At 36.8% G+C, this 24,033-nt stretch overlaps 1 protein-coding gene across 1 annotated transcript; it reads left to right on the forward strand.

The window, feature by feature from the left end:
• Nucleotides 1–9,274: 9,274 nt before the first annotated feature.
• LOC117085536 (UDP-glucuronosyltransferase 2B30) lies at nt 9,275–23,613 on the forward strand. Its single transcript, XM_033214531.1, has 6 exons — nt 9,275–10,042; nt 12,653–12,801; nt 17,102–17,233; nt 19,938–20,025; nt 21,194–21,413; nt 22,642–23,613. The coding sequence occupies exons 1-6, from the start codon at nt 9,322–9,324 to the stop codon at nt 22,916–22,918; spliced, it is 1,587 nt and encodes a 528-aa protein (XP_033070422.1). The 5' UTR covers nt 9,275–9,321; the 3' UTR covers nt 22,919–23,613.
• The last annotated feature ends 420 nt before the right edge of the window (nt 23,614–24,033 follow it).

Consider the following 24,033-nt stretch of genomic DNA (forward strand, 5'->3'; position numbering starts at 1 on the left):
CAAGAGATTATTTGTTACACTTTCAATTTTTTTATATTTGCTAAAGAGTGTTTCACTTCTGATTATGTGATCAATTAAAGAGAAAGTGTCCTGTGGCAGTGAGAAAAATGTATATTATTCTGTTTGTGGTGGAGAGTTCTGTAGATATCTGTCAGGTTTATTTGATGTGGTGCTGAGTTCATGTCCTAAATATTTGCTAATTTTCTGTCTTGATGATAGGTTTAATATTACCACTGGGGTATTAAAGTGTCCCACTATTATTGTGTGGAAGTCTAAGTCTCTTTGCAGGTCCCTAAGAACTTGCTTTATGAATCTGGATGCTCCTGTGTTGGGTGCATTTATATTTAGTATAATTAGATCTTCTTGTTGAATTAAACTCTTTTTACCATTATGCAGTGCTCTTGTCTGTCTTTTTATTTTTTGTTTAAATTCTGTTTTGTCAGAAAGTAAGATTGAAACATATGGTTTTTTTTTTGTCTGTTTTCTATCTGTTTGGTAGATTTTTCTCCATTCATTTATTTTGGGCCTATGTATGCCATTGCAGGTGAGATTGGTTTCTTAAATACAACATACCAATGGGTCTCGGTTCTTTAACCAGCTTATGCCTCTGTATTTTTTGATTAGGACATTTAGCCCATATGCATTTAAGGTTAATATTGATATGTGTGGATTTGATCCTGCCATCATGATGTTTGCTGGTTATTTTGCAGACTTGTCTATGTGGTTGATTTATAGTGTCATTGGTATGTATACTTCAGTGTGCTTTTGTAATGGCTGGAATTTTTTTTTTTTTTCCTTACGTATTTAGTGCTTCCTTAAGAAGCTTTTCTAAGGCAAGTGTGGTGGTAACAAATTTCCTCAGCCTTTGCTTGTCTAAAAAATATCTTATTTTTCCTTTTTGTATAAAGCGTAGTTTGGCCAGATGTTAAATATTGGCCCCCAATCTCTTCTGGTTTGTAGGGTTTCAGCAGAGAGGTACACGGTTAGTTTTAAGGGCTTCCCTTTGTAGGTGACCTGGTCTTTCTCACTATCTTTCTGTAACATTTGTTTTTTTTCGTTTCTACCAAGAAGAACCTGATAACTATGTGTCTTGATGATAATCTTCTCATGGAGTATCTTCCTGGGGTTCTCTGTATTATCCAAATTTGAATGCTGGCCTCTCTAGCTAGGTAAGGGAAGGTCTCAGAGTTGATACCTGAAATACGGTTTCCAGGTTGACTCCATTGTCCCCATAGTTTTCAGGTACTCTAGTTAGTTGTAGATGTAGTCTCTTTACAAAATCTCATATTTTTTGGAGGTTTCGTTCATTCCTTTTCATTCTTTCTTTTTCTATTTTTGTCTGCCTGTCTTAATTCAGACAGCCATTCTTCAAACTCTGAGATTCTTTTCTTTCCTTGTTCTATTCTGCTATTAATACTTGTGATTTCATTATGAAATTCATGTGTTATAATTTCCAGCTCTATTAGATTGTTTACTTTCCTCTTTATACTGGTTACTATGTAAAGTAGAGTTCTTTATACTATATTTTGCTCCTATCATAATTTGTTATCATTTTTAGCTTTCTTGCTTTTGGGTTATAATATACTTGTTTAGCTTAGTGAACTTCATTTCTATCCATATTCTGAATTCTACTTCTGTCATGTCAGCCATCTTAGCCTCAGCCTGGTTTTGAATCCTTGCTGGAGAGGTGAAGTGGTCATTGGATGAGAGAAGGCACTGTGACTTTTTGAGTTTACGGCATTCTTACAATTTTTTTTATCTTTTTGGGCCTATATATCTTAAATTTTTGAGGTTGTTAACCTTTGCTTGTGTTTTGGTTTACCTTATTTAATTACCTTGAGGGTTCATGGTGACATAAGGTGAATTCAGCCAACTGGCTTTGTTTCTGGAAGATTTTGGGGGGCCAACTTACTGTTCCCAAGTCCTGTACCACGTGCTTTAACTCCAGTGGACTTCTATTGGGTCCCAACTTTGTTCTCTGGCTCCTCAAGGTTTTGAGTCTTCTCAGCTGAGGTGACTGAGGTGCAGCAGCTGCAGCAGAGCGCTAGCGAATGCAGAGGTGTCTGCCTCACTATGGTTGCTCATCACAAAGGCTGAAGCAAGGCAACTGGAGGGGGAGTGGAAAGACCCTGCTGGGGACTGTGTGCTGTTACCATGGAGGTGGTGTTGGATTAGGGTGGGTTGCTGGGCAGCATAGTTCTGGGTCTCTTCTCTGTGCCCCAGCAGCAAAAGTGATCACTCAGGGTGCGGGAGGATTTCCTGTTCTCTGTGCAGCTTTAGCACAAGGGTGGGGGACTGGCAGGGGCAGGGCTTTCTGGTTCTGTGCCCGCCAAGGCTATGTCTGCAAAGGCTGTCGGCAGGGGGGAGGGGTTCGGTGGGAGGTTGTACTGCCCTCCTGTGTGCTGCTGGGGCAAGCAAAGCAAAACCCACTCATGCAGACTTGCACCAGAACAGCGGTGTGGGGAGTTTCTGTGGGCTAAGAGGAAGCTGCAGTATTGAGAGAGAACATGTAGACTGGTGCATGGCTATGGGGGCCACCTCACTGGAGCTCCCCAGTCAGGCACAGTCCTCTGTTGCAGAAACTATGGTGTGGGATCCCAGGGCACCAAAGTCTACCATGTAAGTAGTCTTGGCCAGGCTGGGGCCCTGGAAGAGGGTAGAAGTCCAAGGAGTGCTCCAGTCAGACCAGCCTCATCTGATGTGCAGAATTGCCCTGCAAAGACCAGGTCCGACAATTCCCCTAGGGCTAAAGTGAGCAAACTGAGCCTAGAACACAATTTCCCTAGGGCTAATGTGAGCAAATTGAGCCTAGAGAGATTGCCGCTGATGGCTTTGCTACAGATGCTTCCACACCAACTGCTCTGGGCTCCACACCAACCCCTCTGGGCTCCACATCAGCTGACTTACTGCTCCACCACTTTGCTTGTCTCCTGAAGGAGCCATACCAGAGAGATGCTGGTCTGCAATCACTCATTACAATAATCCCAGGATGGAGAGGCTCTTCAGGGGGTCTAAGCCAGGGGCTCCCTATTTGGTGACTAGCAGTGTGATGTGTGGAATCCATGGGAGATAAACTGGCCTCCTTTTCTTGAATCAACTGGAGATTGTTGGAGATGTGGATATGGCATTTAGGGTCTTTGCTCCTTTGGTAGTCTGAGGTTAGTAAGCTAAGTTCAATTGCAGAGGCTGTGGCAGAGAGGCTTTCATGTGTCCCTGGAGGTTCTATCCAGTGAGTTTCCAAGTTGTTGCTAATCAATAGTTCTGGCAGGGGGTGGCTAGAGGCCCAGGTTTGGGAGATCTGCCTGGTGAGAAGATATGGGAAGAAGTACCCACATTACAGTCTGGCCACTTTTCTGTAGGGCTGCTGCAGTATGCTGGGGGCCCACTCCAGTCTCTAGTTACCTCAGATTTTCCAGTAACTGAAGGTATCACCAGTTAAGTCTGAGAAACAACAAACATGGCAGCCTCCTCTTTTTTCTATTGGCTCTGTACCAGTGAGGTACAGACCTGTTGCTGGCCCAAACACATCTCTAGAAGGTGTCTGGAGACCTCAGTTGGGAGTTCTAATACAGTCAGAAGGAACGGGATCAGAGTCCTGCTTCAAAAACTGATCCGACCACATTTTCCTAGAGCAGGTGTGCTGTGCTGTGGGTACACATCCAGCCCCTGGTCACCTTGGAACCTCCAAAGCTTAAAGGCAGGAATTGTTAGGTTGCCCAAACAGCAAAGATGGCAGCCTGCCCCTTCCCCTGGAAACTCTGTACTAGGGAGACCTGAAAACTCTGTCAGCTGAGGAACATCAGTGGCAGTACCAAAAATCCCAGTTGAGAGACTCCACCTAGTGCTGAGGAAAAGGGTCAGGGACCCACTTTAAAAAGCAGTCTGGTCACATATTTTTGTAGGACTGCTTTGCTGTGCTGGGCCATCACTTTCACCTTAGTCATCTTGGACTCTTCAAAACCTCCAAGCTGGAATTGTTAAGTCTTCCAGACAGCAAAGATGGCAGTCCACAACTCCTGAAAGCTCTCTCCCAGGGTGTTTTCAAATCTCTATTGATGGGAGAGCACTGGGTAGCGTGGCTAGAAGCCCCTATTTGGAGGTCCCACCCAATGGGGAGGAACAGGATCTGGGATCTGCTTAAATAAGCAGTCTAGACAAGTTTAGGTAGAACAGATTTGCAACAGCTGAGGGATTCCTTCCACCCCTCTAGTCCATTTGGACTCTTCAAAGCTCAAAATGCAGAACAGCTAAGTTGCTCCAAAAGCCAAATTGGCAGCCCGCCTTGCTCACTTCCCCTCTGCACCCAACTCCAGCTTCATCCCGGGTAGGCACAACACTGCTACCATGCTTGTCTGGAATTCCAAGTCAGTGGATCTTATCCTGTGATGTGCTGTGAAGGTGGTGCCTGCAGACTGTCACCTCTTGGCCTCCTGAATTAAGCCTCTTTGCTAGGAGTATATGTTCATTCTTAACCTCCCACTTTGCCAGAGCTACAGCTAGTTTTGACAGGAAGCCCAGAAAGCTGGGCTATCTAAAACTCCCAGATCTCTACACATGCCTGAGCTGCTGCTCTGCCTAGACTCCATGTAGCTCTGTGTGTCACATTTCAGGCTCTGATGGAGTGGGTTCATGAGGCGATTTCCTGACCCGAGGGTTGCAGAGATCTGTAGGAGAAGGATGTTACCTGGGGTTGCACGTTCACTCATCACTTCACTGGGTCAGGGAGGCTCACTTGTCTCTGCATTGCTCCTGGGTGGGCCATCATCCTGATTCCTTCCTTCCTTCTTTCCTTCTTTCCTTCCTTCCTTCCTTCCTTCCTTCCTTCCTTCCTTCCTTCCTTCCTTCCCTCCTTCCCTCCCTCCCTCCTCCCTCCCTCCCTCCCTTCTTTCTTTCTTTCTCTTTCTTTCTTTCTTTCTTTCTTTCTTCTTTCTTTCTTCTCTCTTTCTCTCTTTCTCTTTCTTTCTTTCTTTCTTTCTTCTTCTTTCTTTCTTTCTTTCTTCTTTCTTAGTTCAGATGTCATTTATTCATATTTATTTTTGTTGCTGTTCATTGTATTTATTTTATTTTAAGTTCCAGGATACATGTCCAGGTTGTGCAGATTTGTTACATAGGTAAGTATTTGTCATGGTGGTTTGCTGCAGCTATCAGGCCATCACTGAGGTATTAAGCCCAGAATGCATTAGCTGTTTATCCTGATGCCCTCCCTTCCCTAACCCAACAGGCCCCATTGTGTTTTCTTCCCTTCCATGTGTCCATGTGTTCTCGTTGTTCAGTTCCCACTTATAAGTGAAAACATGTGGCATTTGGTTTTCTGTTTCTACATTAGTTTGCTGAGGTAATGGCTTCTAGCTGCATCCATATCCCTGCAAACGGCATGATCTTATTCCTGTTTATGTCTTCATAGTATTCCACAGTGTATATGTACCACATTTTCCTTATCCAGTCTATCATTGATGGGCATTTGGATTGATTCTATCTCTTTACTATTGTGAATAGTGCAGCAATGAACATATGTGTGCATGTATCTTTAAAATATAATAATTTATATTCTTTGGGTATATACTCAGTAATGGAATTATAACAATATTAACCTTAAGTGTAAATGGGCTAAACACCACAATTAAAAAATATAGAATAGCAAGCTGAATAAAGAGTCAGGACCCATCAGCACACTGTATGCAAGAGACCCATCTCATGTGCAAAGACACACATAAGCTCAACATAAATTGATGGACAAAAATTTACCAAGCAAATAGAAAGCAGAAAGAAAGCATGTCTTGCTATCCTAGTTTCTGACAAAACAGACTTTAAACCAAAAGATCAGGAAAGATAAAGAAGGCCATTACATAAGCGTAAAGAGTTCAATTCAACAAGAAGAGGTAACTATCCTAAATATATATGCACCCAATACAGAAAACACCCAGACTTACAAAAGCAAGTTCTTAAAGACTTACAAAGAGACTTAGACTCCCACACAATAATAGTGGGGTGTTTTAACACCCCACTGTCAATATTAGACAAATCATTGAAGCAGAAAATTCAGAAAATTAACAACAATGTTCAGGACTTGAACTCAGCTCTGGATTAAGTGGACTTGACAGATATCTACATAATTCTCCACCCGGAAAACCATGGAATATACATTATTCTTGGCATGACATGGTAGTTGCTCTAAAATCAATCACAGAATTGGAAGTAAAACACTCCTGAGAAAATGCAAAGAACTGAAATTATGCTAAGCAGTGTCTCAGACCACAGCACAATCAAATCAGAACTCAAGATTAAGAATCTCACTTAAAACCCCACAACTACAGGGAAATTGAACGACCTGCTCTTGAATGATTCTTGGGTAAGTAATGAAATTAAGGCAGAAATCAAGAAGTTATTTCAAACCAATGAGAACAAATAGACAAAGTAGCAGAATATCTGGGATGCAGCTAAAGCATCGCTAAGAGGGAAATTTAAAGGACTAAATTCTCACATCAAAGAGCTTGAAAGTCCTCAAATTGGATGCACGCATCACAACTAAAATATCTGGAGAACCAAACACAAACAAACTCCAAAGCTAGCAGAAGACAAGAAATAACCAAGGTCAGAGTGGTGCTGAAGGAGATAGAGACATGAAAAATTACTCAAAAAATCAAAAAACTCCAGGAGCTGTTTCTTGAAAAAGTGAAATAAAATAGACAACTGTCTAGACTAATAAAAAAAGAAAAGAGAGAAGAATCAAATAGACACAATAAAAATGATAAAGGAGATATCACCACTGACTCCATAGAAATACCAACCATCATCAGATAATACTATAAAGATGTCTATGCAAATAAACTAGAAAATCTAGAAGTGGATAAATTCCTTTACACATGCACCCTCCCAAGGATGAACCGAGGATAAGATGAGACAAATAACAATTCTGAAATGGCGGCAGTAATAAATACCCTACAAACCATCCCCCCCAAAAAAAGCCCAGGATCAGATGGATTCATAGCTGCCTTGTTTTTCTCCATTCTCTGCAGATCAGTTGCTTCCTTGATTAGTCCCAGTGCAAGTACCTGGATGTTTCAGCTGAAGGTGCTGTATTTACTCACTCCATCTGTTTCTCTCCATGAGAGCCATGCATATTAACTGCTTCTAGTTTGCCATCTTGGCCTCTCCCAACTTGTAATAATTTTCAAGAGTACATCCCATATTAAGTGATTTTGCTAATACAAGACATGCTTCTGAGGTGTTGTAGATTTGGTTCCAGACTACTACAATAAAACAAAATATGCAATAAAGTGAGTCACACCATTTGCTTTGGTTTCTCTGGCACAGAAAACTTATGTTTACACAATGCTGCAGTCCATTAATTCTGCAGTAGTATTAAGATTCAAAAAAAATACATGCCTTAATTAAAAACACTTCACTGCTATAAAGTGGTAACACTCATCTGAGCCTTCAGTGAGTTTTAAATTTTTTGCTGGTGGAGAGTCTTTCTTGCATCAATGTTGATGGCTGCTAACTCATCAGAGTAGTGGCTGCTAGTAGTTGGCATGGCTGTAGCACTTTCTTAAAAGTAAGAAAACAACAGCAGGTGCCACATCCACTAACCCTTCTTTTTCACAAAATATTTCTGTTTAATACGCATTGCTGTTTGATAGCAATTTTCCCATAGCGGTTCTTCTTTCAAAATTGAAATCAAACATCTGAAAGTGTAATGCTGCTTTATTAACTAAGTTTAAGTCATATTCTAAATTCATTGTTATCATTTCAACAATGTTTACATGTTCTTTGCCAGGAGTAGATCCATCTCATGAAACAACTTTCTTTGCTGTTCCATAGGAAGCAACTCCTCATGTATTTGTTTTATCACGGGATTGCAGCAATGTAGTTCCATCTTAAAGTTGAGTTATCTTTCTATTTCCACCATATTTGTCATTATTTCCTCCACTGGATTCTTTGTTATAGGGCCAACAGGTTCATATGCCCACTCTGCAATAATAGACCAATTGCACTGAGACATGTCTTGCAGCAAAGAAAGAGTTTAATAATTGCAGGGCACTGAGCAAGAAGATAGGTGGAGACTCTAAAACTCATCTCCCTAAGGAGTTCTGGGCTGGATTTTTTAAGGGGATAATGGAGTGTGATGGACTGAAAAGTTGGCGTCACAGATTAGTCAGGATAGTGGCTAAAATCATCAGGAGTTGGAAACTGCAGTCTTTGGTGAGTCAGCTCCTCTTGGTGTCCTTGAGACCCGCTGGCATCAGTGAAGTCCTTTAGACCAGCTGAGTCAGTGGTTTCATCAGTATGCTGGAACTGAAGGTGAGAAAACACGGTTTCAAAATGTTTAATTTATTATCTATAGAACAGTTAAGATGAACTATAATCTTGTAACAGTGTCTGCATAATTATACGATAATAACCAAAAAACTATGAAGAAGTGAGTCAGAGAGCAAACTAACTGAAAGCTGTCTGCTGAATGTACTGCAGGCCTGGTTTACTTTTATATCTTCCCCTCCCTTTATCCTTGATGAATTCAACAAAGTCTATAGGGATAGTTTCATCTTGAAACTCTCTAAATCATTCCTGATGGTAGTAAGAATCAACATATAAATGTTCTATCATAAATGGACCTTTAAAATATTATGCTAAGTAAAATAGGCCAGTCATAAAGGATCACATATTGTATGATTCCATGTATTAAAAAATGTCCAGAATAGGCAAATCTATAGAGATAGAAATTCAATTAACATTTGCCCAAGATAGGACAAATGCAGAAAGTAGGAGTAGGGAGTAAAAGGATAAAGAGTATAGGATTTAGTTTTAGAAGATAAGAGTTTATAAAACTGACTGTTATGGTAGATGCACAATTCTGTGAATATACTATGGCACATTAAATTTTACACAATAAGTGATCATTTGTATAGTATCTGAATTATATTTCAACAAATTAACAGAAGTTTTTGAACCATGTTTAGCTATTTTATCTTTAGTTCTGTGTCAAAGACACTGCAGGAACATGAACTTTCACAGCTACTCTTATGGACACTATTCTAAAATATATCACATGAATCAGGTGATGTGTCCATCCAAGATCACTGATATTAGCTGAATTATAGCACTTAAAAATATAAAAAGGAAAATAAACCCACTTGTGTAAACAGGTCTTCTACCTTTTATTTGTCTCCTTGTTATCCACATGCTCAGACTGCTAATATAATGCGTTTACTTTGACGTGTAAAAGTTACATTTTAACTTCTTGAGTGATTTATACTTGGATGTCCCCATGAGAAATGACAGAAAGGAGCAGTAACTGGAAAACAAGCATTGCATTGCATCAGGATGTCTATGAAATGGACTTCAGCTCTTCTGCTGATACAGCTGAGCTGTTACTTGAGCTCTGGGAGTTGTGGAAAGGTGCTGGTGTGGCCCACAGAATTCAGCCATTGGATGAATATAAAGACAATCCTGGATGAGCTTGTCCAGAGAGGTCATGAGGTGACTGTATTGGCATATTCACCTTCCATTCTTCCTGGCCCCAGCAACCCATCCGCTCTTAAATTTGAAATTTGTCCTACATCTTTAACTGAAACTGAGTTTAATGATAGCGTCACGCAACTGGTTAAGAGATGGTCAGACGTTCCAAAAGACACATTTTGGCCACATTTTTTGCAAGTACAAGAAATGATGTGGACATATGGTGACATGATTAGACAGTTCTGTAAAGACGTGGTTTCTAATAAGAAACTTATGAAGAAACTACAGGAGTCAAGATTTGATGTTGTTCTTGCAGATGCTATTTCCCCCTGTGGTGAGCTGCTGGCTGAGCTACTTAAAATACCCTTTGTGTACAGCCTCCGCTTCTCTCCTGGCTACACAATTGAAAAGCATGGTGCAGGATTTCTACTCCCTCCTTCCTACGTACCTGTTGTTATGTCAGAATTCAGTGATCAAATGGGTTTCATGGAGAGAGTAAAAAATATGATCTATGTGATTTATTTTGACTTTTGGTTCCAAGCATGGGATATGAAGAAGTGGAATCAGTTTTACAGTGAAGTTCTAGGTAAGTAATTTTTTTCAATTGGTAGCATGGAGATCTAACTTTCTTGTACCTTTGAAGCTGAGCTAGTATAAAGCCATAAAGTCTGGGTAGTGGGAACTTTTAGCAAATGAGTATATCAAATGAAAGAAAAAAGATTATCAAACTCACAAACACTATAGAAAAGGTAAATCATAGAATCTGTTAAAACACTGTGGCCATTAACCATACAGAACACTCCAGGAAGTCATAAACCTGTATATTGGTGCACCTTAGATTTCTTTAAGCAATCCCACATCTGTTGTATTATAATTTTTTTGTCTTAAAAAAAAGTCAGACTCATCAAGAAACATCTTGCTGGATGTGTACTGGTAGACTGAGTAGTTACACATTTTTCTAGAACTATCTATTTAACATTGCAGAACTTGTTTTTATCTTGTATACTTCAGTCTCCTTATTTAGTAATTGCAATATGTACTCATGTTACCAAGAGGTTTCCTCCACAGTTCAGAGAAATAATGTCTCCATTTCAGAAACAGAAACCAATACATATAATTTAAAGTTTCCAATGCTTCTATTCTCCTTCACTTAAGGATTGGAAACCATTCATTTTAAGGCTAATCATCTTGTCAAAGTGTGAGCATTAAGTTGTAACTGTACATATCCTTTGCCCACTTTTTGAGAGGATTGTTTGTTTTTTTCTTGTAAATTTGTTTGAGTTCTTTGTAGGTTCTCAATATTAGCCCTTTGTCTGATGAGTAGATTGCAAAAATTTTCTCCCTTTCTGTAGGTTGCCTGTTCACTCTGATGGTAGTTTCTTTTGCTGTGCACAAGCTCTTTAGTTTAATTAGATCCCATTTGTCAATTTTGGCTTTTGTTGCCATTGCTTTTGGTGTTTTAGACATGAAGTCCTTGCCCATGCCTATGTCCTGAATGGTATTACCTAGGTTTTCTTCTAGGGTTTTTATGGTATTAGGTCTAACATTTAAGTCTCTAATTCATCTTGAATTAATTTTCGTATAAGGAGTAAGGAAAAGATCCACTTTCAGCTTTCTACTTATGGCTAGCCAATTTTCCCAGCACCATTTATTAAATAGGAAATCCTTTCCCCATTTCCTGTTAAGGATATGAACAGACATTTCTCAAAAGAAGACATGCATACAGCCAACAGACACATGAAAAAATGCTCGTCATTACTGGCCATCAGAGATATGCAAATCAAAACCACAATGAGATACCATCTCACACCAGTTAGAATGGCAATCATTAAAAAGTTAGGAAACAACAGGTGCTGGAGAGGATGTGGAGAAATAGGAACACTTTTACACTGTTGGTGGGATTGTAAACTAGATCAACCATTATGGAAAACAGTATGGCAATTCTTCAAGGATCTAGAACTAGAAGTACCATATGACCCAGCCATCCCATTACTGAGTATATACCCAAAGGATTATAAATCATGCTGCTATAAAGGCACATGCACATGTATGTTTATTGTGGCACTATTCACAATAGCAAAGACTTGGAATCAACCCAAATGTCCATCAGTGACAGACTGGATTAAGAAAATGTGGTACATATACACCATGGAATACTATGCAGCCATAAAAAAGGATGAGTTTGTGTCCTTTGTAGGAACATGGATGCAGCTGGAAACCATCATTCTCAGCAAACTATCACAAGAACAGAAAACCAAACACCGCATGTTCTCACTCATAGGTGGGAACTGAACAATGAGATCACTTGGACTCGGGAAGGGGAACGTCACACACCGGGGCCTATTATGGGGAGGGAGGAGTAGGGAGGGATTGCATTGGGAGTTATACCTGATGTAAATGATGAGTTGATGGGTGCTGATGAGTTGATGGGTGCAGCACACCAACATGGCACAAGTATACATATGTAACAAACCTGCACGTTATGCACATGTACCGTAGAACTTAGAGTAATAATTTAAAAAAAGTTATAACTGTATAGTTTTTTGAAACTATGCATCGTTATTTAAAATATGAACCAAATTAAGATTGAACACAAATGTCTATTTTAATAATTTCTCAAAGCTTTCTAGCTGTAATTTGCAAATATATTTACTTACAAACTGATATTGTTAAGATCTTAGCATAAATCAAAAGCAATAGCAGGTACAAGGATTTCAGCCATAATTTCAAAAAAATCAACAGTTCACTTGAAGATCCAAAGATAAAAGGACTAGATTAATGAATTATGGAAATGAGACTATTTCTTAGAAAATTATTTTCATGGATACAGTAGAATTCATTGATAATGGAGCTCCAAGAGTGACTTTTATGTATGTCTGTTACTATGAAGGTTTAAAAAATAAGGAAATGGAGATTAATTCTCCATGGCTTGTTTATGGTTGTGAATATACCGATGTGACATAAGGGATGTAGTTTTCCCTCATGATCCTCTCACCACTTTGTCTTTCTTGTAAATACACAGGGGCAAAATATATAATACTTAATAATTAAATTATGCCTATATATGAATATATATATATATATTTCAAAGCACAAACACTTCACTTGAATTTTTGCCTACATTATTCTAACTTCTTTCAGAAAATTACCTAATGATCTGTGTCATCTACCTTTTCTTGTTTTATTTTCCCATCAGGAAGACCTACTACATTATTCGAGACAATGGCAAAAGCTGAGATATGGCTTATTCGAAACTACTGGGATTTTCAGTTTCCTCACCCACTCTTACCAAATATTGAGTTCGTTGGAGGACTCCACTGCAAACCTGCCAAACCCCTACCTAAGGTAAACTATTACTGTTTGTTTGTCTGCTTTGAACTTTCAGTGCAAATAGTTCTACATTCATTCAGTGTTTGACTTACACTGGAAGAAACATGCGTAGTGGGAAGGTAAAGCACATACCAATTAAAAACTCACATACATGTTGATACCATCACAAGTTTGTGAATTTCATCATTATTACAGATAAAGAGGGATACTAAGGAGATTTTGAAAATAGGGTGGGTAAATTAAAGTTTTGATTATGCAACACATAATAAGGTACTGGCCGTTCCTTCAAAGAATATTTATAACGAGATTAGCACACACCACAGGTAAGTGTGTTGGACACAGTTTCTGTCCCAACACACCTTATATTTACTTTGAAAGATAGAATATATGCAAGTAATAGAAACTGTGCAAAAACTATTATCTCCAGGGAAAAACCAATGCTAAAGAAGCATACAGTGTAGATAATATAGTATCCTGGAGTCACTGATGTTAATAATTTAGATGAGAGCTGAACAATATGCAGGAATAGATGAAAGAATGAGACAGGGAAAAAAGCACAAAAAGAAAAGCACGCAAAATGTTCAGGGCCGTTCTCAAGACTCAAAGTTTAGTTTGCAAGGGAGACACTGAGTAAGAATCAGATGATGCTGACAGGCAAGATAAAAGCCAGATATTCCTTAGGAACTGAAATATGTATTAAGCACATTTAGGAACTACTAAAAAGAGTTAAGAAAAGAAAATATGTGATAAGATTATATTTTAAAAAATATTCCAAGATGTTCAATGAATTAAATTGCAGAAGGGCCAGACTGGAAAGATCCGACCGTTCAGAAAATTTTGTATGAATTCAAGTAGCAGATGATGGAAAAGTGGACTAGAAAGTGGATAGAATTAACTATGCCTACTTTTGCAGTAATACTGCTAACTTCATATGGTGTTGTGTGGAAAAAAGTTAATACAAATAAACCACTTAAAATGTCTCTGGCATATAGTTAGTGATTCAGAAATGTTATTAATTTTGCAATTATGGCTATTGTTATTATGAATAGTACTAATTACTTAACATGTATAAGTCACTTGAGATATCATTCCTCATTTAATAGAAACTAATTATTCAGTGCTTCAAGATTGCATTCTCTAACAAAGTCCTACCTGTCTTCTATATGACAGTTACCTTGTGGACTTGATTAAAAGAAGACATGTCAGTTCTGATAGTAAGATGAGCGAGCTGAAATTGTAAAATTCTACCATAAGTGATAAGGATCTTCACCAGTATTCTAACTTACAAGAAAATAATTCTTTAACAATATAATTGTGTTATTCGAATAATAGTTGAAGCAAGACCCAGTGTTCACTTGATTTTATTCAAACATTTACATCATTCTGCATTGAGATTCCAGAGGTTTACATCTTAGCATAAACATACCCTATTAGAGCAGGTGTTTTCTGCCTTAAAACAAGTAACTCAGTAAAGCTTCCCAGGATAACTTGTGTCTTAACATCATAGCTGCCTGATAGAGAAGCACAGAAAAATTGAACAATGCATGTATAATAAATACCCAATAATTTCTACCACTTTTATCTGAATAGTGCCCTTAGTTTACAATAACAAAAGAATTATGTCATCACGTAACATTATAATCTTTATGAAGAAACAGAAGAACTTCATATACTTTAAATTGATATCACAGTTCTAAGAAATAGGTAGAAAGTAAGCATTCTTTATTACATTATTATGTAATCTCTTAAGAGATCATTTTTGTCTGCCTCCTTATTAGCCGCAACATGATACTGATATTTTATTCCATAGTTAAAATTTAATATCTATGTTGAATTCAAATTGTGTGGGCTTCATATTGGTAATTTTCTAAAGAGACAAAAGCTGAGGTGAGACTGTTGGAAATTCTGTGCCACCCTATCCTACTCTTGAAAGATTTCCCCACTCACATTAAAGGAAACCGATAGTGCCAGTAGGAGGAGCAAGAAAGTAGGAGGTGTAGCAGGATAAGAAAAAGGATGACTAGTAGTACAACAGTGATAATTACTAATACTAGCTGTTGTTAATTACTTATACTAGCTGTTGTTATTAACTTGAAGGAAGCTTTGACTGCAAGTCAATGGTTGTGAAACCCATTTTCTAATTGTTTATTATGTAAAATAATTGTAAAGCCAAGTTGCTTTCTATTCAATTAAATATTAGATTCTCAGATAATTTATGTATATTTTAATAGAAAAGGACAATTGGCAAATGTATCAAGTGTTAAAAATGCATATAGCCATTGGTTGTATAAGATATTTACATGAAATCATACAGAGAAAAAAATCAAGATATACATATTTAATATTTATGGAAAATATTCATAAACTATACATTGGAAGTAATCAAACATCTTAAATTAAGGAATAATTAAAAACTTACATTAGATGCATACTGTAGCATTATAATAATTTTATCAATACAATATTCAGTTACAGTCAGCTTTAATACAAGTAAAGCGAGGCAGAAAATTATAAATATTACAAGATGACACATTTTTTGTAGGAGGAAAAGCACATACAATAAGAACAAAATTGTCTAAGTAAATGTCACAAGTGTATATTAAGCTATAAAAATAGAACAAAAGCCATGATGAAAATATACATAGTTTACCATGATAACATCTCTAGACAGAAATTTTATTTAAAAATTTATTTTCTTTTTCGAACTTTTAATACTTTTGTAAAATTCCTTACATAAATAGTGTTTTTTTTTTAAGTTGTCACAGAATGGGGGACAATTAGTCCACATCAATAATGAATCTTTAAACCGTGGTTATATTTCTTTAACACTGGGTAGATGAAGAAAGCTCTGAGCATCAAGCCACTGAGACAAAACACTGAACATAAGTTACATCAAATGTGGCTACAGGTAATTGCAATCACACACAATACCTGAATATCCCATGTATTATCTGGAACAGTACTACAGTGACTCTGACATCATTAACACTAATTTCTTAAGATTAGAAGTCATATTTTTTTTGTATTTTTTATTTATTTATTTATTTTTTTTAGTAGAGACGGGGTTTCACCGTGTTAGCCAGGATGGGCTCGATCTCCTGACCTCGTGATCCGCCCGTCTCGGCCTCCCAAAGTGCTGGGATTACAGGCTTGAGCCACCGCGCCCAGCCTAGAAGTCATATTTTAAAAAATAGTCAGCCATAAGTGGTCTGCAAATAAACATTTGGAATTTTTTTCTTTGTTTTGTAAAGAACACTTAAGAGAAAGTTTTACCCCAGTGACTATATCTGAAATTATTTAACTTTAAAAATTGGCATAGATTGGGGAACACAAGTCAGAATGATTCTCAATAAATTCCAGCCAAGTACGTTTTCACCAAGATTTGTATGTGGTGTGAGTGAGCTACTCAAGAAGGTGACCAAATCTCCTCTGCAGAAAGGCCTGGCAGTCTCTCCCATTCTGGTGCAAGTGCTGCTGCCTCTGAGACACAGCAAAGAGATGATGAGAGTTCCTCACATGCAGTTAAAGATAGTACATCAATTTAACAGTGTGATTTCACAGCAATAGGTGTTCCACCTAAACAATCATCTGAAAAATATGATCACTCAACTATCTATATACTGTACAATTCTGTATTATAAATGAGATTCTTATAATTAATTCATAGAAATTCCAAACCACAATAGCAGACTCCAGAATGTCAGTGATTCTTTACCACCACTTTTTACAGTTACTATTTTTTCTTTTTTGAAACAAGACTGGAAAACTCTGACAAACTTTAAGTGACGTGCAAAGGATTATAGTAAGATAAATGTAGATTTACATAATCCCAGCTGTGAGTAACTTTTCCTCAGTGCTCAGAGTCAGGGAAGTCAACCACTAATGACTTCCAACTAAAATAATTCTGTAGAAAACCTGCGTAAAATAAACACATGTGATTTAGCAGAACAACAATATAGCATTAAAGCCAAGTGGTGCCACTTTAAGGAGCCTACATTAGTACTTAAAATATTATAAATGAAGAGTTTGGGTATCTCCCCAAATACTATGTAATAGCTCTATTTCATTTCTCTGTCTCTCTCACACACACACACACACACTCACACACTTACACAAATACTCTTAACAAAGGCAACCAATCTCATAGTATACATCTTGCAAAAAAACTGAATAATTGAGTCAGTCAAAAAACATCCTTTACTCCAATTATTCCTGAGAGTAGTTGATTTTCTCTTTTTAGTTTGTATACCAATTGTTTCACAGTGCTTGCTGTGCTGATAATCTATTATGATGGAACATGTTCTTTTTTTCACAGGAAATGGAAGAGTTTGTCCAGAGCTCTGGAGAAAATGGTATTGTGGTGTTTTCTCTGGGGTCGATGGTCAGTAACATGTCAGAAGAAAGGGCTAACGTAATTGCATCAGCCCTTGCCAAGATCCCACAAAAGGTAAGATACAATGTCTTAATGTTGTGAAAAACTGCTGAAAGAGGTTGTTAAGGTTTGTAAAGAATCCAATTGTAGAAACTTCCTGCCTCTAAATTTAGCTGTTGGGAAAGCACTAATTATCTCAGATATTAATTCAAAATCAAAAATATATATGGAAGATACTAAAATAATACAGAGGGTGTTTTTCATTGGTAATTAATTTGGCATTAATATTGTGATCAGGAATAAATATAATTAAGAGTTGCAGCTAAAGCTTTGGTATTATCATGATATTGGGGTCAGGTTAGTGCTATCACCAAATTCTGCCCCTGTGATTGATCCTTTTGTTTAAGATTTCCTGAGGGCATCGTACACCCTACAGATGTTAGAAAACATTACATTTTAGTAACTTCACTAGAACAATAACAATAGCAGGTATTTAAAAAGTCTGACATGCATCATGCAGGTTAGTGTTGCCATGATACCCAGCCTCATGTACTTCCGGTACAATTTGGAGTAGGCCTATTTGAGTGATGTTCAGGGTACTAGTCAGAGAAAGGACGGCCTAGGCTGTCAGACAACTAATATAAGGATCTACACAGCCAGGTAAATTTGGAGAAAGAGAAAAAGCAGCCTGCCTTTCTGGACCAGACCCAGCCAATGTCTGAAGTAGGAAGATGAAAGAAAATGGGTGGAGATGGATCCTGCTCTGAGGGTGGACCCTGTGTCGTATAATATGTGGCCCCACAAGGACGCTGCACTGTGAGATTAACAACTCCTCCCAATGGAGGCAGCAGAAGGAAATACAGGAAGGACTCAAGCAGAAGGAAGTCAGGCAGGGGAACAGGTTCAGATGCTGTTTCCATAGAACGTAGTAGGAACATATTTTCTTTTATATAAAATAAAATGCGTCGATCACTTTTTAGTTCCCTGTCTGACATAGCCTTGTTGTAATGGCCTATGCTAATATTTTGCCAAAATCCCAAAGTTATTTTAACATGGATGTAACAAATAGAACTTAAGCACTGTAAATTATTTTTTAATTTATAAGGATTCTTTGGGGGTTCCAAAATTAGTAATGTAAACATAAAAATGTCTTGGCTACAGCAGAACATATGAATCTCTGTTGTCAAAATTTTGTAGCACATTGCCTAAGTGTTAGCAATCAGTTGACCAAAATTCAGCAAAATACAATTTTAAATTTATTCAAGAGTTGTATTTTTATTTGTGGTACCAATAGGTTCCTCATTTCTATGTTGAAAAAATATCCAAAATTAGCAATCCTGAGAATACTCTGAATTTGTGTCAAAAGCTATCACTTGAAATTTTTCTTGGAAGTAGTACTTGATAATTTGTAATTTCAAAGAAGTTATACATGCTACATTTGAGGCATTAATTGACTTCTTCCAGGTGGCTTATTTTGTAGACTTGCATTTTTATCAATCAAAGACATCAAACTCTATTAAAATAACTTATAGACAAGTAGATATAAGTGAACTACTTCCCATATTACTCAAAAAAGAATAAATTAATATTAAATTTGGTAGATGAAAACTCATAAAATACACAACACAAAATAAGCATATAGGTCATTAGTAAGTTGTTACTGGTTTTTCACACTAGAATGATGACTACCTAAAATTTTCAATGTATATAATTATTAAAATTGTTTATCTTTTTAAAGTTCAATTCCATTTGTTAACTTTTAATTTCATGGTAAATGGGGGTATTTGTTACATAGGTAAATTTATGCCTTGGGGATTTGTTGTACGGACTGTTTTGTCATGCAAGTAGTAAGACTAGTACCTTTTAGTTGTTTTTCCTGATCCTTTCTTTCCTCCTATCCCCCACCCTCCAATAAGGCCCAGCGTATGTTGTTCCTCTGTATATGTTCATGCATTCCCATCTTTTAGCTTCCACTTATAAGTGAAGGCATGCAGTATTTGGATTTCCGTTCCTGTGTTTGTTTGTGAAGGATAATGGTCTGCAGTTCACTTATGTTCCTGCAAAAGATATGAACTTGTTCTGTTTTTGGCTGCATAATATTTCACTGTGTACATATACCACATTTTTTTTATCCAATCCATCGTTGAAGGGCATTTAGATTGATTTCATGTCTTTGCGAGGATGAATAGTGCTGTAATGAACATATGTGTGCATGTTCTAATTTATAGTCCTTTGGATACATACCCAGTAATGGGATTGCTGTGTTGAATAGTGTTTCTGCCTCCAGGATTTTGAGGAATCACCACCCTGTCTTCCACAATGGTTGAACTTACACACGCTCCTACAGAGTACAAGCATTTCTTTTTCTATACAACATCACCAGCATCTGTTATTTTTTGAGTTTTTAATAATGGCCATTCTGACTGATGTGAGATGGTATCTCTTTGTGGTTTTGACCAGTGATGTTAACCTTTTCTTCATATAGAGGTTTGCCACATACAGGTTTTCTTTTGAAAAGTGTAACAACTCTTTTGAACACTTGAACTTTTCATTGGTAATCTTATTTGTCTAAGCTACAATTTTGAAAAATCATGATTTCCTTATATACCTAACTAATCATAAAATTAAGGAAATGAAATGTGAGTATTCTATTTACATCAGTCTGAATAGTTCTTGTTACTTAACATCCCTTGTTCTCATTGTTAATCTCTTTAGAGTTCTAACATTCTATACCTTTGAGCTCCTCTCATAGAATAAGATATTTTCTTCTATGTAACAGGTTCTGTGGAGATTTGATGGGAATAAACCAGATACCTTAGGACTCAATACTCAGCTGTACAAGTGGCTACCCCAGAACGATCTTCTTGGTAAGTCTCTGGAGAACAAATATTGAGTATATTAGTAACCGATTATTACAGTGTTAATAGTTGTCATGAAACAAGCCTATTGAACATTTGTTATGGAAAAAACTTAAAAATAAAATGAAACTTCTGTATATTTATTTTCCAGTCCTAGGGTGAAAAGAATAAACAATAATTGTTGGCATTTTATGGTAGGCACCCACATTCTTTATGATCAGGGTATTATTTCAGGTGTTATTTCCTCTCAGAGAATTTTTCTGGCACTTCCTGGGTTGTCTTCCTTTCTCATATTTCTACAACTTTACTTTCCTCTTCTGTAGGGTTGTTTCAAATGTCACTAAAAATAACAGCTCTTCTGCTACCACCATGGACACTGCATTTTGTGTAGGATTAAATCTCTAATCTTAATTGAAAAATGTTGACACATTTCATAATGAAGTGTGACCTGTCCTTCCTCAATTCTAGCACCACCACCAGCTCACTGCCTGCTGCCTTGCACACTCCACATATCACACTCCATGACTGTACTTAAGAGAACACATTCCAGCCAGACAAGGTGGCTCACGTCTGTAATCCTAGCACTTTGGGAGGCTGACGTGGGTGGATTGACTGAGCTCAGGAGTTCAAGACCATCCTAGGCAACATGGTGAAACTCAGTCTCCATTAAAATACCAAAAATTAACCGGGCATGGAGGTTTGCCCCTGTAGTCCCAGCTACTCAGAAGGCTGAGTAGGACAATTGCCTGAACCCAGGAAGTGGAGGTTGCAGTGAGCCAAGATTGTACCACTGCACTGCACCCTGGTGACATAGGGAGATTCCGTCTCCATTAAAACAAAACAAAACGAAACAAAAAACAAGAACACATTTCTTACATGCCCATCCCTTTTCTGTGCTTTTTCCTTTTTGCACATTGTGTTTCCTTATCTAAATTTCACTTTTTTATTAGTCCAACTGGTAATCTTGAATTATTTTTTTCGATCTGAAGTTGAACACACTACATAGCCTTCACTTACATCCACAGCAGAAGTAGGTGCTCCTTCCTCTGAAGTCTGAAAACAATTTCATTTCAGTTCAGTGTATTATCTAGGAAACACTGCCACATCCAGATTCTTCCATTGTGCATTTCTCATTTTATTCCTATGAATAATTTTGCTAAAATTCATCCAATCCTAGGTCATCCAAAAACCAGAGCTTTTATAACTCATGGTGGAGCCAATGGCATCTACGAGGCGATCTACCATGGAATCCCCATGGTGGGCGTTCCATTGTTTGCTGATCAACTTGATAACATTGCACACATGAAGGCCAAGGGTGCAGCTGTTAGATTGGACTTCAACACAATGTCGAGTACAGACTTATTCAATGCACTGAAAACAGTAATAAATGATCCTTTGTGAGTATAACTTTTTCTTTACTTGGTGGTGTTTTTAGATAGGTTCTCTTGTCAGTAGTGAGTATGACTTTTATCCCTTATATAAGAGACTGATTTTGAAAGAATTTAAATGATTTAAACAATCTGAAATCTGCTTTTATTTTTGAGTTGTTATTTAAAAATTTTATTTGAACCACATACATTTAACGAATAACCAATTATTGAAATAATTTTCTACAGAAAAAGTTTTTTTAAAGTAATATACATAGTAAGACATTTTAAAATAAATTTGACATAATCAATCCACAATAGAAAGGAAGGATAAACTTGAAGTCATATAATAAAATATTTTAATTCAATATCTAAAATGCCTCAAAGTATATCTGTTTTCTCACTGAAAAATTTATTTTTATTATTATTATTGTAACAGACTTGATCATTTAACTTCCATAGCATAAAACCCACCTACTTAAAGTATAAAATCCAAATGTATTTAGTATGCTTACAGTCATGAAGCCATCACTATTATATAATTTGGGAACATTTTGATCAACATATAAGAAACCATAATGGTATAGAAGTCACTTCCCATGACCCCTTAGCCCTAGGCTAACACCAATTTGCTTTCCTTCTCTATCGATTATTCTCTCTACATATTTCATACAAATTGAATCATACAACTTATGACGTGTAAATGACTTCTTTCAAAGTGTAATTTTTGTTGTTTTTGTGGTTTTTGACTTTATGTTGTGTGTATTAATATTTCATTTCTTTTTACATCAATATATTTTATAATATGGGTATGCCAAATTTTATTTGTCTCTATCATGATCTGAGAGCTAGGTAAATTGGTGTTTTCATCTCACAATAATGTTCAAGATGATCTTACCTTTTTGAGTTGTCTCATGTAGTGTGTGTACATTTATTTTATGTATTTTATACTTAAATTTGCATTTTAGAAGCCATATAATGTATTTTAAGATTCTAGGTATCAAATAATTTAAAAATAAACACAAAAAATAGAGGAAATCCTAAGTGTTCTATTATAATGTGGCAAGGAAAAGCCTCTCTTATCAGTAACATTTAGCTTTATTTATGTTATGTTAGCTGGGATACAGGTGTGAGCCACCACGCCTGGCCTAATTAACTTACTTTCTTTTTTTATTATTATTTTTTAATTTATTATTATTATTATACTTTAAGTTCTAGGGTACATGTCAATGTTGATACCTTTATGTTTATCATTTAGATATAAAGAGAATGCTATGAAATTATCAAGCATTCATCATGATCAACCAGTGAAGCCCCTGGATCGAGCAGTCTTCTGGATTGAATTTGTCATGCGCCATAAAGGAGCCAAACACCTTCGGGTTGCAGCCCATGACCTCACCTGGTTCCAGTACCACTCTTTGGATGTGATTGGATTCCTGCTGGCCTGTGTGGCAACTGTGATTTTCATCATCACAAAATGTCTGTTTTGTGTCTGGAATTTTGTTAGAACAGAAAAGAAGAGAAAAAGAGATTAATTACGTCTGAGGCTGGAAGCTGCAAAACCCGATAAATGAGACTCCTTCAATGTATTACAACAAGAAGAGGTCGTGATACAAGATTCCTTTCTTCTTGTCACAAAACATCTTTCAAAACTTGCCTTTTCAAGTCTAAATTTCTTTTTTAGAGATTTAGTACCTGTTTAACCATTAGAAATATTTCACTTCAAGGAGGAAAACATTAGGGAAAATAAAAATGATATAAAGTCATATGAACTTATATTGAAATTTATTGAGCTTATATTGAAATTCATTGTTTTACTTCACAGTTTATATGAAAAAATGTACTAAACTTAATTACATATCACACACTGTACATGGAAGCAAGAACATTAAGAAGTACACTGACAGTATCAATACTGTTTTGCACATACTCAGCATATTTTGGATTCATTTCATGCAGGGTTGTTTTGTTTTAACTGTCTCTGAGGAAACGATTAAATAATTAGATTGTATAAATAGTCTCTCTCTTCCTCTTGATATTTTGAGATGAGTGGTACTGCTTGGCTTTTACTGTGCATCCAGCTTCAGCGTCACTTTTTTTCCTAAAAGGTATGATAAAAATGCTTGCCATTTTAGAGCTTCAGTCATTTCCCAGTGGAAAGTATGTGAAATTAGAAATACAGCAACTCATACCTGGTTTCTACCACAAAATAAACTAATTTTACAATGTGTTTGGTTTTTTGAGCCAATTCTATTTTTCTGGTCATTTAAAAACATTCATCTGTTTTTTAATTTTTTTTTTTAGTTATCTCAATAGTTTTTGGGTGACAGTTGGTTTTTCATTACATGGATAAGCTCTTTAGTGGTGATTTTTCAGATTTTGGTGCACCCATTACTCAAGCAATATACACTGTACCCAATGTGTAGTGTTTTATCCCTCACCCCTCTCCTACCTTTCCTTCTGAGTTCTGAGAGTCCATTATAGCATTCTTATGCCTTTGTGTCCTAATAGCTTCAGTCCCTCTTATAAGTGAGAGCATACATTTTTTGGTTTTATATTCCTGAATTACTTAGAATAATGGTCTCCAACTACATCCAGGTTTATTTTGTCTCTTTTGATAGCTGAGTAGTATTCCTCTATATATGTGTGT

Source organism: Trachypithecus francoisi, unplaced genomic scaffold (genome assembly GCF_009764315.1).
Source record: "Trachypithecus francoisi isolate TF-2019V2 unplaced genomic scaffold, Tfra_2.0 Lachesis_group1, whole genome shotgun sequence".
Classification (NCBI taxonomy): domain Eukaryota; kingdom Metazoa; phylum Chordata; class Mammalia; order Primates; family Cercopithecidae; genus Trachypithecus; species Trachypithecus francoisi.